The 15410-nt window shown below is 40.4% G+C and overlaps 1 protein-coding gene across 1 annotated transcript in view; it reads right to left on the reverse strand.

The window, feature by feature from the left end:
• Window positions 1-382: 382 nt before the first annotated feature.
• Window positions 383-15410, reverse strand: part of PITPNC1 (phosphatidylinositol transfer protein cytoplasmic 1) — a 79740-nt gene continuing 64712 nt past the window's right edge. Inside the window, exons 7-10 of the mRNA XM_077787391.1 lie at window positions 7324-7479; window positions 6568-6631; window positions 3255-3373; window positions 383-497 (exon numbers count right to left, since the gene is read on the reverse strand). Of these exons, the coding sequence (XP_077643517.1) occupies window positions 492-497; window positions 3255-3373; window positions 6568-6631; window positions 7324-7479 (345 nt within the window). The 3' untranslated portion in view covers window positions 383-491. The remainder of the gene's footprint in view (window positions 498-3254; window positions 3374-6567; window positions 6632-7323; window positions 7480-15410) is intronic.

Below are 15410 nucleotides of genomic sequence, written 5' to 3' on the forward strand. Positions count from 1 at the left end.
ACCATATGGCTTGAAACACTACTTTAGGAATATATAAACTACTTTCTCTTGCATGCACTTGTCAGAAGGTTTTAAGGATCAAGTCTGAGGAAAGGAGTCATCTTTCCACACTGGAAAGATTATCTGAAACAAACAAAAAAACCAACCCACAAACCACCACGACCTTTGTAGCAACTGAGTTATGTCATTCTTGCTGTGGCAGACATGGCTTATCAGGAGGAAACATGCAGGGTTAATTTAAAAGTTTTTTTTCGACGGATCTGGAAGAGTGAGAGTTTCTGGAGCAGACTTTTTCCGAGGCCGATCTTTGGGAACTGTTAGGAAATCAGGAGCATCTGTGGAGAGAGGAGTTGATGGAGCACTAGATGGAGCACTGCGGGTGGAGGAAGGCATGGAAGTGTTAGAGATAGATATTGCCGGTGGGAAAATCCCAATCTTCTTGTTGGTAGCTTCCTGAGTGGCTCGTTCAAACTCTCGAACTTCATCCATTGTCATGTCTTCAACGAGAAGGAATGAAAGACAAAGGCATGTTAGAATAATTTCAAATAATCATTTCATTAACTCAGTTAAACTACTTCCATCCAAATCCTAAAGCAGGGAATGATTGCTTATCATGCATCTCATTAAGTGATTCTCCGCATGAATGCCTCCCCATTGTAAGGCGGTGATTGGAGCACCATGAGCACAATGTAAAGGAAACAAAGTTTTAAGTACATTAATCACCTGCTAATGGTTCCTCTACCTGGGTCTGAGCTGAATAAAGATTGCTGCCTCTGGAATTGCTGGGAAAATCCAGCTATTCCAAAGGCAACTAAAGAGTACATTTGGATACAGTCAGCAGGTAGCATTTTTCAGAACTTCAAACAAAATACAACTGAAAGGGGTTTTAAATGTTTCATTTAGATTATAAACCCAAGTGGGCAAAGGGTTGTCATGGTTTATTCATCTGCTGGAATTACCAAGGGATGAAACATTCTCTCTCCTTCCATTGACTTGAGCTGCAGCTTCATGCAAGGACCGCTACTAAAGCCTAAAGAATTCGCTCTCCCTTGACAAAGCCACACCATTCAAAGCCGTGCTTCCAACTTTCCATCCGGAAACTGCACTTAAACCCCGCTGGGCAAGTGACAAACGCACAGCTCAATCCCCGCAAAACGTCGGCAAGTGAGGTGAGGGATGAAAGCCGCGGGGAGGGGAGCCGGGCGCGCTGTCCCGGCGCTGCCGAGCCCGCGAGGGGGCAGCGCCATCCCGGCTCCGCGGGGCCGAGCAGCCCCGGCGGAGCCTCGGCAAACCCAGCGCAGCCACATCCACCAGCTGGGGAGCTGAGCGCAACATCAGCGAGGCTCTTCTGGAACCTGCAGTGCCTGCAAGACGCCCGCCGAGCCAACTGAAGGCTATGGTAAGATTTTTGCTGAATGTCAAGTTAAATTCATAAATTTGAAGTATTTCAGTAGACCATTTATAGATTCTTTGAGCCACGAAAGCTCAAAAATGTAGAAATAAAACCAGTACTCTTTAAATCAATTAAGAAGTCTCACGTATTCGAGTGTCTGAAGCACAGCACTGAGTGTGGATTACCAAATTTGTGACAAAATCCTGGCTTTCCAGGCACTGATGCTTTTCTCTGCTTTCCCAGCTGCAGACATGTGCAACCTTGGTCGAAGCAGCTTTCTGTGTGTTCCAACATCAGGTTAAATAAACCAAAGCGAGCACGGTGCCGGCTGCCTTGGCTCCCCCCTGCAGCACCTCTCCAGCCCACACTGGCACTCATTAGGAGTGAGAACGACGCCTGTTACAGATCTGACAAAAGTGCTGGCAATAAACAGATGGTCCCAGGGGAACTGTACCTACTCATGCTGGAGAGAGGTTTGAACCTGTTTTGCTGGTTTACATTTCGTTTCACACCCTGTAACAGTGGGCGAGCATTTCTGCACTCAAAGTGTCCCAAATTCCACTGAAATCCCAGGGATTTTGATTGAGGAATTCTGTAGGACGTGAACCAAAAGCTGTCTTGGACAAATGAAGGAGACAGGAAGGCTTTTCAGTGCACTGTCCTTTGAAGTCTTGCTGAGTGGAGCATCCAAGACTCTTCATTTTCAATTCAGACATTAAACACTTCAATTGCTTTTTACTTTTTAGCTTATATTTGTTTTAATTTCCTTCTGCTGATATACACTCAAGTAAAACAGTCCTTACACTGTGCTAGGAAGACTCAGGTTCACTTTTTTTTTTTTTTCATTAATAACAACTTCTGTTCTGACCTCAACGACAATTTTTCCATATGGAAACTACAGGTGGCAGACTTCATTCATAACCAAATCCTGAAGTGTCGAGCCAAAATCTGAACTAATTCTCTACTAAGAAGTAACCTTGGTGTCAGTGAAGCTGCTGTGTCAGAAGCACAAGAATTACCCTCCTGGGGACCACACAGACAACATCTCCTCAGGCTGGGGCCAGCTGGCACTGAGCAAGAGCCAAGGAAAGACTTTGAGCCCTTCAAGCCTTGCCCCACACTGATTTCATGACTAAACCCAGCACTGAGTTCCACAGCACCATTAGCAGAAATAAAGGGATAATGACATTTCAGGAGCAAAGGCCGCTGCATCTTCTCTATTTGCAGAGTATTAATCCTAATTTTAGGTCTGTACTTGTGGGGCTCAAATTAGGTAATTTAATACTTTATGAAATCTCCAGACTGAACCAGAACTTACACAGCAACCTGTCCTTTTCCACAAACCACTGTTACATACTTCTGAAAATACTTCCCACATTGTTGGTAGCTAATCAATGATGGTGACATTAAAGTTACCTTGAAAAGAGTGAATAACTCATTAGATTTTTTTTTTCCTGGTGAAACAAAGAATTTTGTGAGTTCCATAGAAATTTTCCACTCCCCATGTTCTTGGCTTTTTGACTAGACCACTGTGAACTCCTGCATTTTTTAACTATTTTTTATTTTACTAAAGTAAAAATTCTTTTTAACTTCCTCTTTATGTATCCAACTGAAATTTGAGTATTGTGTTTTCCTGGAAGCCAGGGAGCTGTATATGATCCCAACCCCACCTTCCCTCACATAAGTGGCAGAGTTACTGTGCAAACCAAAGGCAGGATTGCACTTGTTGGAGAAAGATTCTGTTCTTATTAAAGCAAAACCGCCCCAAATTCCACTGACTGATCAACAATTGGTTGCTCTTTTTTGGTCTGTACAGATGTATTGGCCGAGGATGGGCAATATGTTTTAAAAATGGACATACTCTTGCTTTGGCATGGCTCTCTATTTCATCCACAGAAGATGAATGTTGGTTGCAAACTTTAATGTTGGTTTTTTCATGCATATTTTTCTCGTATTCTCGAACATCATCCATAGTCATATCTGTAAAAAGTTCAAAATTGTTGGCATTTTCCATTGATCCAGTGCAAACTTAATTTTTTTTCCTAAGAAGGTTCTAGGAACACAAAGTCTTTCAGCAGAAGCCAACAAAGGATCTTTTAAAAAGCAAGGAGCAACTAGCTTTATGAAAATTGCCTCATAAAGGTAGTTGTGTCAGCCAAGGAAGGTGCGAGGTTAAGTCAAAGGGAGTCAGAGAACAGGAAGGAGTGGAAATTGTTTAGGAGAATCTGTGTAATGTAAGGTAGGTAGGAAGTACTGAAGTGCAGGCCTTGGCAAAGGCCAAGATCTTCTAAAGAGATTTTAGAAGATCCTTTGGAATAAAGGATAGATACAGAAATATTATAAATATGTACTTACCTTTCCAGCATTTGCAAAAAGAAATTTTGTTAACTTTGCATTGTACATCTCATAACCAGCAAAACTGTTAGTGTTAGAGCCCACACCAGTTTAGATTCCAGAAACTCACACTTAAACTGGTAAGTGAATTAATATTGAGTATGTTAATGGTTGTGTAGCCTCAAGCAATTGAATGAATGATGAAAATTAGAAATATCTCACAAATGAGGCTGATCCCAGCAGCAGGATCACTGAGCACTGCCCAGCCTGGCTGGGGTGTCACCCAGCACTGCCTATCAGGTACTGTGGAACACCAGGCAATGGGTAACACCTTCAACAGGCTCTGTCATCAACCACAACTCCAGCAAAAACACAAATAATCCAATAATTGACCTGTGACTCTTCTGAGTATTCCCATGCTTTCCATGAATGCACTGGGGATGAGGAGTGAAACCAGGAGCAGTGTCTGTTCTTTACGATGCTTTGGTAACTTCAGAGCCTCGTAAAAACAGCCATCAACTTTTGACTCAAAACACTTAAAGAGCATTTTATTAGCACAGTCTGCTTGCAAATGGGTGTCCCTTTGGTCATGCACTGTGATCTGCTCTCGAGGCTCCCATATTCCTCAAGTTTATGACGTGCCACTGGGATTTGGGAATTCTTGTATCACGCCACTCCTTGTTCTGTGCATGAGGCTCCTGCTACATTTTATAAGGCAGCTTTTAAGGCAAGATACAATTTCAGCTGTTGTAGTGGCAGCATGATGTCATTATTCATCAGTAAAAACAAATGCAGTCTAAAATTTTGATACAGGAATTTGAAAAGGAAACATGGAATACCCCTAACTCAAACTCTTTCAGTCTTTTACTGTTGTCTGGAATGAAAAACAAGCTCAGAAGATGTGTCAGTAACATGCTGGGATGCACTTTGCCAAGCAGAGAACATGCTCTTTATTAGTAAGTAACACTGAGAGAATAGAATTTCTTAATAATAAAGCTAGAGTTTAGTAAATTAAACAACAAAACAAATTCATACTTACAGGGTCAGTAACAGCAACCAGTCATGAACACAACACACTGCTTATTACACTGATTATTTGATTCAGTTTAGCTGACTACCATCATCTCCAGGTCTTTCTCAAACTTTCATTTTGAAAGGTGTTAATAGACACTTAAAAATTATATTTTTGATACTAGATTATTTTATATATTTTATTAAGCCCAGATTTTTTAGGTTTTGTACTTAGGCTGATAATTAAGCTCTTAAAAATACACTATATTAGTCAGTAAAAAGGCTCACTCTGGCAAGGAAAAATCCACAAGGTAATTGTGTATCACAATATTTCATTTGTGGAAAGAGTATTTTTGGCAGGGAGATTTTAGACTTAGGAGGGGAAAATCTATAATGAAATGTTTTTGAGCTAATCCTATTTGGTATGTTTAGCTTTGTGGCTATTCATTTGTCATCATTATCAGTGACTCTGCCAAAGTGCAGCTGATACTTTGCTCCTCAGTAACATTGTCCATCTCTCACATTATAGATATTTTTGGGTAGACTGGGAGCAAATTTATGGGCTCAATTTTTACATGAAGTCAGGTTGTTTTATTTAAAGTTACCAGTTTCCCTGACTTGGTACAGAAAAAAGAATGGATTGCTCTATTTCAGGTAAAAAAAGAAACAAATCTAAAATTTAAAAAAGTAGCTCTGAAGAACTCTCTCACTGGATATAAAATTCTCTTACTAGTTTACAGCTATCCCAATAGAAAAAGATATTTTTAGCAGTTTCAGTATTTTTATGACCATTACAGCACAAGATTTTCATGCAGTATTAAATTTATAAGAACACTGTGATTTCAAAAGCAATTTTTTTTCTATTTCCAAACATGAGCCCACTGAGTTCATGTCTAAATTCATGGCAGGGCTGTGACACCTCTGAGATGTGTTTCCAGCAGTGAGCGCTCCTGAGCAATGCACAATGGTTCTGAGCTCTGATGAGAGAGGTGTCCATCACCCATGAAATGCCCAAATTGGTGTTTCCTGAGGCTTGAGGAGGGCCTAAATAAACATTCTAAATATATTGCCAAATTCCTATGGTATTTGCATGGCCTGCCTCAGAACCTGTTTGAAGAGTAGCTGTGATGATGGATATGTCTTACAGAAAATGCATGTAAAAGGTACAAACCCAGTGAGCTCACTTTAGACAATGTGATTACTGGTTTGATATTCAGACTGCTTTGTCCTACTGGAAGTGCCCATATTCCCACAGCTGCCTCATGGATTCTCAACACTTTTTGCATGCAGCTGCTGCTGAATCAGACCCTGTAGGATTTATGCTTATGTACATATTTTTTCAGAAAAGCTCCATCTTTTCTTTGTTGCAATCCATATCAATAGCTTAAAACTTTCCTAAAAAGCTAGAAATGTGATGGATCAGTGGCCTGAGGAGACTGCAGTATGGAAATGGCTGCAAGTTAAGGCAGCCCTAAGAAGAAGTTTTATTCAAACCTGCACGAGGTTCTCCATGTAAACAACTCCTGCCTGCAGTGCAGGTGAGGGCACTGGTGCAGGTCCACTGACATACTGGGATGGAAAGGCATCCCTGGATGCTGCCTGCTGCCTAAATCCAGCATCCCTGGAAGTGCCCAAGGCCAGGCTGGAAGGGGCTTGGAGCAGCTTGGTTTAGTGGAAGGTGTCCCTGCCCATGGAAGGGGGTGGAAGGAGATGACCTTTAACATGGTTCCACCTCCTCCATGAACAATTCACACGAGGACCTGATGATCCATGAAAGCAAAAGAAAACCTGCTGTTAATTGTCCCAGGCTGGCTCTGGAGGACACTCACCATACCACTCATCCACCCAGGCAAACGCCTGCCGGTGACCGATCAGGAGGATGTCTCTGACCACCTGCAAACAAGGAAAGGGTTAAAGGCCTCAGCAGCAACAAAACATCTCATCTCTGTCTTTCAACAGGATTGAAAGTGAGAAACCCTCTGACAGTTGTGTGTCTAAAAAGTCATTCTGGCTCTGAAGGGCTCCTAGTCCAGCTTCCCACTGGAACTGGGTCTGTTGCCAGCACTGAATCATGGCTTTGACTAGCATGGGAATGTGCAGAGATTCCACTAATCTCTGGCCAATGTGACATTCTGGATCTCTTATTTTCCCTTCTCAGTTTTTCAAACATATAGAAGGTCAATACTATGAAGAATTTTATCACCTCGCAGTTAGGCTATTCATGAATTGAATTTTTAGTAGACTGATTGGAAAACTTTTCCACTGTCTGTTTCTGAGGAATTCTTCACCTCACTGCTGTGTGTATGGGACCCCTGTACTCAGAAATACTTCAGCTCATGTATTGGTCACAGCACTAAAAATGTTATTGGTAGTTTTTCTCAACCTTAGGACTGAGCAGCTCCGGGCTTTGTTACATTTGTACCCAGAGTGAAGTCCTGGGCTCTGCTCCAGCTCTTTCAGACCTTGTGAGAGGTCTGAGCAGACTGAGCCAAGCTCCCAGGCTTCTCCACAGCCACAGCCACATTCCTGTTAGTGCTTGAGTTCTGCTTATGTGAAGGATAAGAAACAGCTCCTGTTTCACTGACCTTGTGTACAAATTGCTCTACTCTGGTTTGAAGTCCCCAGACTTCAAATTTCACAGTCACAAGTTTGTAGGAACACATAATTGGCTGATGGGTCTCTCTCCAGCCTTCTTTCAATTGGCCTCTCCCAGTTTTCTGTGACTTGAAGTATTTGGGATCCTGCAAAACAAAGCAAACATACAGGGAAATGCAGGAGGGGAAGTCATGTTTGTCAGTCTGCTAAAGTAAGAGTTTTGATAAGACATAAAACATGCTGAAAAATATGATGAAAAAGTAATAGGAAATTGACTTTTAATATGCACTAGGATATCCTAAAACCCAAGCCTGGCAGTGAATCAATGGCAGCATATTCTTGGAGATGCATTGACAAGCATATCATCCAGGACATTTTCTGCTGGAAGAAAATCTGTTATTGCAAGTCATTACAGTGCAGTGCACTCCAAGGGTTATTTATGGCCTTGGGGAAAAAAAGAAAGTGCCTTCTTCAGAGCCTGCTTTTCCACTACCCCTTGGTGTGAACTGCTTGTATTTTCCACCTGTGCCTGTCTCCTGAAATGGTGTCCAGCTGGAGCTTTGACACTCCAACACTGACCCTGACAATGCCATCTTCAGTTTGAAGTGCACTTGCTCATCCTAAGCTAAGTAGGAAACTTGCAGTTTATCCATCTCTGGTTACAACTAAGTTATGAGCAAACACTGAGTAATCACAACTCTGTTTCTCTTTCAGGAACTGGGAAATCAAAGAAACTACAACATTGAAATGACAACATAATTTCATAAAACCATTAAAGGCATTAGCTCATATTTTTAAAATTTTTGTTCATCTGTACAAGATACAGTTTTATCTATGAAAGTGTTATTTTCCATATTGGTATAATTCTATTTCCCTTTATGTCAAATCCTACTAATTATATCTTGTACATAGAAATAATTTATGGTTAAGCACTGATTGTCAGAACTTGAAAATTATGTAATTTCAGAGAGTTCATAGTGGAGCTTCTGAAATCTGTCCTGAAGAGTAACCAGCAGTGCTCAGCTGTGTTCTTTCCTCAGTGCCAAGGTCTGGGAAGATCCTTTGTTATAAAAATAGTTAAACATGTGCTTAAATTATGCATTAAATGGATGACAATCAGGAGAAAAAACACAAAAAACCCTGATAACGACTCTGATCTTAATTTAGCTTCATTCAGTGTGAGTTTATGTATCACCCAGCATTCATGTTCCCTACTGTTTAGTTATCTCTTGACTTCTGGTTTTATCCTAAACTGAAGCTCTGGCATTAAAGCTTCCCTACAAAGCTCTAATGAGGTGATAGTCTTTCCTCCCTGTGAAAGTCACTGCTTTTATTGCTGACACAGGCTTTGCAAAGGGGAGACTTTGAGCTCACAGCATAATAAGGTTTCAATGTTAAATCACCATAAAAACAGTTCAGCATCATCATTTATCAAAGCAACACCCCCTGTACAGAACAGCTCATGGTCACAGGCTACTGCCAATCTTCTCACCCAACAAAGCTCAACCACAGATGGATCTACACATTTTCTGTTTGAAAGAGCTGTTTAATAATTGATCATTGCCTGAAGCAATCAATATAATAATAACACCAATAAAAACAAAAAAGGGAAGAAAACATAATATTCAGAAAGATGTAACATTCTAGTTGGATGTTCTTTAAAAAAATCATTACAGAAAATATTATTTCAAATATGCCTGCAAAATATTCCACTGTGAAATAAGAATCTCTGAAAAGGAAAATAGTTTCCTATAAGTAAAGGTCTGCTATTTCTTACACACACACACACAGAGTGCTGGTGTGATGGAGCCATTGCTTTGATTCAGCATTTCAGATACACACTTCAAGAATTCTGAATGTTGTAATTTACAATCCTTCAGAGATAACCAGAACTATAATGGAATAACTTCAGTGCAGTCCAAAGGGATTTAGTGTAATCAATTTGAGTCAGTATCAAATATCAAGTAATTCTAACTAAAAATGAAATAATGAATAACTGCCCAACTGCCCTGCACCATTGGTTTTATGAGTTGGGTGTGTTAGGTTTGGTGAGTTTAACCCAGCAGACAAGGGGACACACAGTGGGAATCACTAAGAACTTGGTGGTCCTCAAATCACCCACCAACTGCAATGTAACTGATCCATGACATCACTCCCAGGTGCAAATTCCCCATACAGCACCTGAGATGGCACCTCTGCATCCCTTAATCCTTCCCTTTTTCTTGAAGGACATGAGGATTAATCACAAATTGGCTGGAGAACTCCATGGGAAGAGCCAGTTCAGCAACTCACATCAAACAGCTCTTAGGAAAATTCCTGCCTCTTTGGACACATTAACATATTGATACTATAAAACTGCAGACTGAAGAATGGAAGCCAGACCTCAGAGGAACAAATTTCCAGCCCGCTATAGAAAGATCAAGGTGCTAAAGGCTTTCCTGAGTGCTTGCTCAGAGAGCTGAGACTCAAAGGCTGCACAAGAGCCAAGCAGGGGGATGCAAGGCACATTGTGACATGGGGCAAAGTCAACTTGAGAATTCCATGTCTGGGCCATCAGCTCAAAGGGCACAAACGTTCGACACAGGTGAGCTCTTGTAAGGAAAACTAATATCCCCGGGCTTTAACTCAGCTGCAAAAAATTTACATGTTTAACAGCATCTTGACTGTTTTAGAAACACACATATTCTGTCTCAGCAATTGCTTGTGCTATGGATCACACAAGGAAGCTTTTAGGGGAAGAATCTCTACATTCACCTCTGTATTTTTATAGCTTTCCTTGGCCTCTGCTACTGATCACAGCCATGGACAGCAGGCCATGCCAGAGGGACTTTGGTGGAACCAGGACTGCTCATCCTTTGCTCTTCAATGCCTGATCCAAAGCCTACAGAAATTAATGAGAACTTGGACAAGAATAATTTTATGTGCCTTACTCGTGGGTTCAAATTGCTAAATTAAGACTCACAACCTGGAATTGTTTCTGCAATTAGGCACATAAGGTCCTTCTATAACAAAAAAATGAAGCAGGGCTGATCATTTTCTATTAAAAACAAACAGAAATTATATTGGTACCCAGCACTGCTTCTCTCGGCATTACTTGTGGCACATACTTGAAGCTTTTCTTCCTCTAACTAGAACCTGTGCAAGCTGAACTTTGCTCTGACCCCACTTTTATGTTATTATTGGATAATTAATTTTGAGTGCTCCTTATTTTTGCTTTTAGATACCCATGCCTTTCTTCCTAGAGAAGACATCATCCAAAGAATACTCTGTCTATTCACTATTTTCCCCTTGATTTATCTACTGGCAAAATCCTCAATCTGTTTTAAATGTAATGGCATAGCTAAAATCTTTTTGTTTAAATAACCTTCTTGTCCTTTTATCAGACACAATTTATTAGGAAAGCCCATCTGGCAAATCCTTTTACTAGAGGAGCAAAACCTACTCTGTATTTGCAATACATTATTGCCAGGTGCAGAGTGATTTAAAAATAGCACTTCTGCCAACAGAGCAGAAACATCATAACCCGTGAGCTGGGCTTAGCTGAGAATGAAATGTAAAATTACAATGAAATAAAAGCCTCTGTGTGTGGGATATGGATTCAAACATAGCACTCTCCCAGATTTTATTACTTAGACCGTGAGTCAATCTGTTTATTGATGGAGTCTATTATTTATCATTTAGCATTTATTTACTTAACTTTCCTCACAGACGTCAGGGGCATCAGACATGGAGTGGTAACGCCCTTTCCAGGAAGGAAACACAGCACTGGGTTGTTGCACTGACTTTTCACAGTTAATTCTGACCTGTTACTTTGTACTCGGAGTTAATAATGAAATGCATTTCTTGTTTACAGAAAACCACCAAATCGGCCTGGCACACTTGCCCTCAGCTCTGCCATGGTACCAGACCTGACTGGAGCTGGCAGCAGGTCCCTGTGTGTGCTGGCAGCCTGCATGGGACACCCTTGTCACCCTCCTGTCTCCCCTGGCTGCTTGTGTGGCCCTTCCAGCACGGGCCAAGGTCCCCAGGCTGAGCCTGCTGCCACAGGTGAAAGTGCAGCCTGCTCGTGCCACGCATCCTGTTCTCTCTGTGAAGTACCCAGACGTTCCTGAAACAGATCATTCCTTCTCTGTAATGCCTGGATTAATTTTTTTCAGACTCCTATAGCAATATCATGGTGCTTTTGAAGTGCAATAATTTTTTACCTCTTTATGCTGAAGACCATTTTGTTTCATCTTGAATTTCAGAACCAATCATGGGTTTAATACATGTCATCTGGCATTTCAGCATCAGCTGTAGTTGCTAGGGTTTAGATTTCAGCTTTTATACCAGGGCTCAGAAAAGATATATTGATGTAGAGATGCTACCACAGACATTTATGTGGAGTAATTTTTTAAGGACTTTAAAAAAATTTCCATTAAATTGTGTTTTCTGGAAGATCCAGCTAAATACTCAAGAACTGTAAATACTGGGACAGTTCTGAGGTGTTAAAATATGATAACTCAGCCAGCCTTTACGTGAACTCACAGACTAAGTGAGTAAGGAATAGGAAATGTTCTTACTTTTTCATGTACTTCACTGAACTCCTGTGCTGACACGGTGCCCACACTTACCAGGGGGGCTGAGGCAGCTGGATTATTTCAGCTACCATCATTCAGTGATGTGACAGAGGTTTTGTCACTCTGAAAACACTTGGGCAGGCCCAAGGTGGACCTATCACAGAGCAGCTGTGCTAAAGGAGAAAGGCCAGCAATGGAAGAAGAAAACTGCAGCAGCTGCACGGAATCTGTTTAGAAGCAGCTTGAAAAGTTTATTCCATTTGTCCATTGCTCTCCGTTGCTTTGTTATAAACAGGAAATGAAACACTGTTAATTCTGAGAACTTGAATATGTTTGCACTGGACATTTTGCTCAGTAGCTCACAGCTACAGTAAATGTTTCATTTCATGAATGATTCACTGGAGGCCCTCACTCAGCATAGCTCAGCTTTGTTCTTTTCTATATTTCAGACAAATATATCTGTCTATATAGCTGGTGATACATATTCATGGGTGCTAAAGTCACAAGGAAATGACTTCACAAAATGCACAACTACTCTTACCTGGCTGGTACATTCTCTGTACAGAAATACAAAATTCTGTTCTCGATGCAGTATGTACATCCAGATTTGGAAACACATGGGTCCTTGCAGACAAACAGGCAACCTTGTTAGCTGGGATCTAGAATCAACCTTTCTCCATTTGGAACCTCACATTTAAACTTCTTAAAACTTGAAGGATTAGACCCACACTTGTAAAAAAGTCCTGTATTTAAGATGTGGCTACTTCACAATGGAGTTGGTCATGAAGTTGAAGGGAGGTCACCTGCTTTAGGATACCTGAATTACTGCAGTTTCACCTCCTCCAGCCTTCCAGAAAGGCAGGAATCATCTCAGCCCCACGACAGAGCAGGACTCTCTAAGTGTTTGTAATAGCTCACAAAACTGCCTTCTGATTCACTATGGACCTGGTGATTTCAGCCCTCCTGTGCACACTGCCAGGTAAGTCCTGCATCCTTAAGGGCATCCAAATCTCTTGGATGATTCTGTTCAAGAGATCCCCCAGTGGTACTGGGAGGGGCTCCCTTGAAGTGTCCTGCAATGAAGCAACAGCTCTCCTTAAGCCTCCAGCTAACTGGATTCTTCACTTTTCAATTTTAGTTAATATTTAGAAAGAGAGAAAAGCAAATATGCACAAAGTTGAATTCAATAATTTTCCCTTTAGCCAGGACATTTTTGTAGAACACTTCCTCTCTCAGCACCAGTAAGAATGAGCTGTTCAACTCAAATGTAGTATTATACATACAAGGATTATTTAGTCTTTTTATGTGTGAATCACTATTATGGAAATGAAAATGGAATCTGTTTTTAAGATTCATGTCAGAACAACTGAAAAACTACATTTTAGATCACAGGTGGGAGGACACAGTGGCTTTGTTCTTCTACCATCAGGTTCCAAAGTCCCAGCACAGAGCAAGCAGAGGAAGTAGTGTATGAAGGCTTTAAAATATTTAAGCCACTTTCTAGTATGCAGTATTACAGCTAAATAATGACATTTGCTGTTAAATCTCAAATATATTTTTAATTGAAGAGGAATGAGCTTTCGTCAGGATGTAAAGAAAACTAAAGCTCATTTCTAGAAGCTGCCAAACATGCTGACCCTGGTAAAGAACTTGCTTTATTTTAAGCCTGTGAAAGAGCCACTGAAATGAAGAGATTATTGACGTGCCTGAAGTTAAAATTGTTCTCGTTGGTCTTTCTGGATGGGAGCCAGGACATTTATCCTGTGGGATCTAATTGTTAAATCCTGAGGATTGCACTTCACTTTTAATCCCTAAACTTCATATCAGTTCAGATTACATGATTTAAAAGCAGCCAAATTGTTGTTATTAGTGCAACTAAAATACCTTTCAAAAGCTTACAGAAACTGGATTTATCTGAAGCTGCTATTTGGGAAACACAAACCCTTTATCATTTGCATAGAATCACTGCTCTGATTGAAAACAGATGGAAATTACATTTAGAAACATAAAAAACCAAATCTTTATAGTGTCTAAATTATGAAGGAAGCCTCATCAGAAATTGGAATTTGGCTTCATGTTCATCATAGGGTAGCATAAAAACCCTACAGTTTGTAAACTTTGGAAGATCCATTATTTTAAATTATGATTAATTCACTATCACTATTATGGCATGTACAAAGTTAAATACTAAAGGTGTTCTTACTGCTCTGTATGAATTCTGAAACAGAATTTGGTAGACAACAGAAAAATCATCCATCAGTACAGAAAAAAAAACAACAGATGCTAGGCTATTTTTGTAGTTTAAACCCATATAAAATTCCATTTTGCTTGGAATCAGGTTTTTAGATTTGTCTTTGAAATAGCAACACAAAGATTCAGAAATGCTTTTCTCCTTTAAGAGAGCTTGTTTTTCTGTATTTGGAGATTAATCACAGGGAAATTATGCTTAATAGTTGGTTATTAAAAATGAGCAGGAAAGTTGCAAAACTGGTCGTCACCTTTGTGTTTACAATTTCTGAAGTGCAGAGAATGAGATGAAAAATCTCACAGGATTTCTTTAAAGTACAGTCAAATGCTGACCTGTTCCATTAGCAGCTCATTTCTAAATGGAACCAGAAGCCATGGAGCTCAGATAAGATGATGGGACCAATAAGCTGTTTCATGAGGTGTTATATAATTTGTGGTACTAAACAGATAGATTTCATTATCTAAGGAAAGTAATAAAATTACTTTTCATTCTACTGTAGGCTCAGTTTTGGTTTATGACCCATACATAATATTCAAAATAGGATCTATATAAATGGAAGATAACAAGTACTTGACATTTTTAGTCTGAAAATCATGTCTCCTATAGTATAGAAATATATTCCTTGGCAAGTCCTCACTTTCTATCCTAAAAATGATTATGTAGTCTCATTTTAGATAGTTAAACAGCTGCCATACTCACTGCCAGCTATGAATATAGACTTGGCTCCAGAGGCAAATCATATCTCCAAAATTAAATGCGAGCATAGATCTGATCATTCCTCTCTAGCTGCTTGTTGTGAACCATCATTTATCCACTCTGAGATTAAAACATTGAGACCTCATCTTCATTTGCATGGTGGCTGCTGATTCAAACAGTGAATTGCATTGACCTAGAAGAAGCACGCTCTTCAGAGATGCGCTCCATCAAATATACATGGGAGCAATTTCCAAGGGAATTTTCAGAGTGACTCTGCCTGCTACCATTGATGCTTTTTGGCAGATCTGCTGCAGTCTGCAGTGTGCTTCAGTCCCTCTTGGTCTTGTGACATTGTTCCCTTCAAGCAATTGTGCATCAGCCCCTTGTCACTGCAGCACATCTGTCCTTTGCTGGGCTTGGACACTTTGCAGGGCTCACTGATGAGGGTGGGATGCAAGTAAGGACAGCAGGAGTGTTTAAAAGTGCTCAGATCTGCAAACCCTTCACTGAGCTTCATAATACAAAGGAAAGGCCTTTTCTAGTTTGGACTAATTCAGCTGAATATCAAAGGTCT

The sequence above is a fragment of the Lonchura striata genome, chromosome 19, assembly GCF_046129695.1.
Source record: "Lonchura striata isolate bLonStr1 chromosome 19, bLonStr1.mat, whole genome shotgun sequence".
NCBI lineage: Eukaryota > Metazoa > Chordata > Aves > Passeriformes > Estrildidae > Lonchura > Lonchura striata.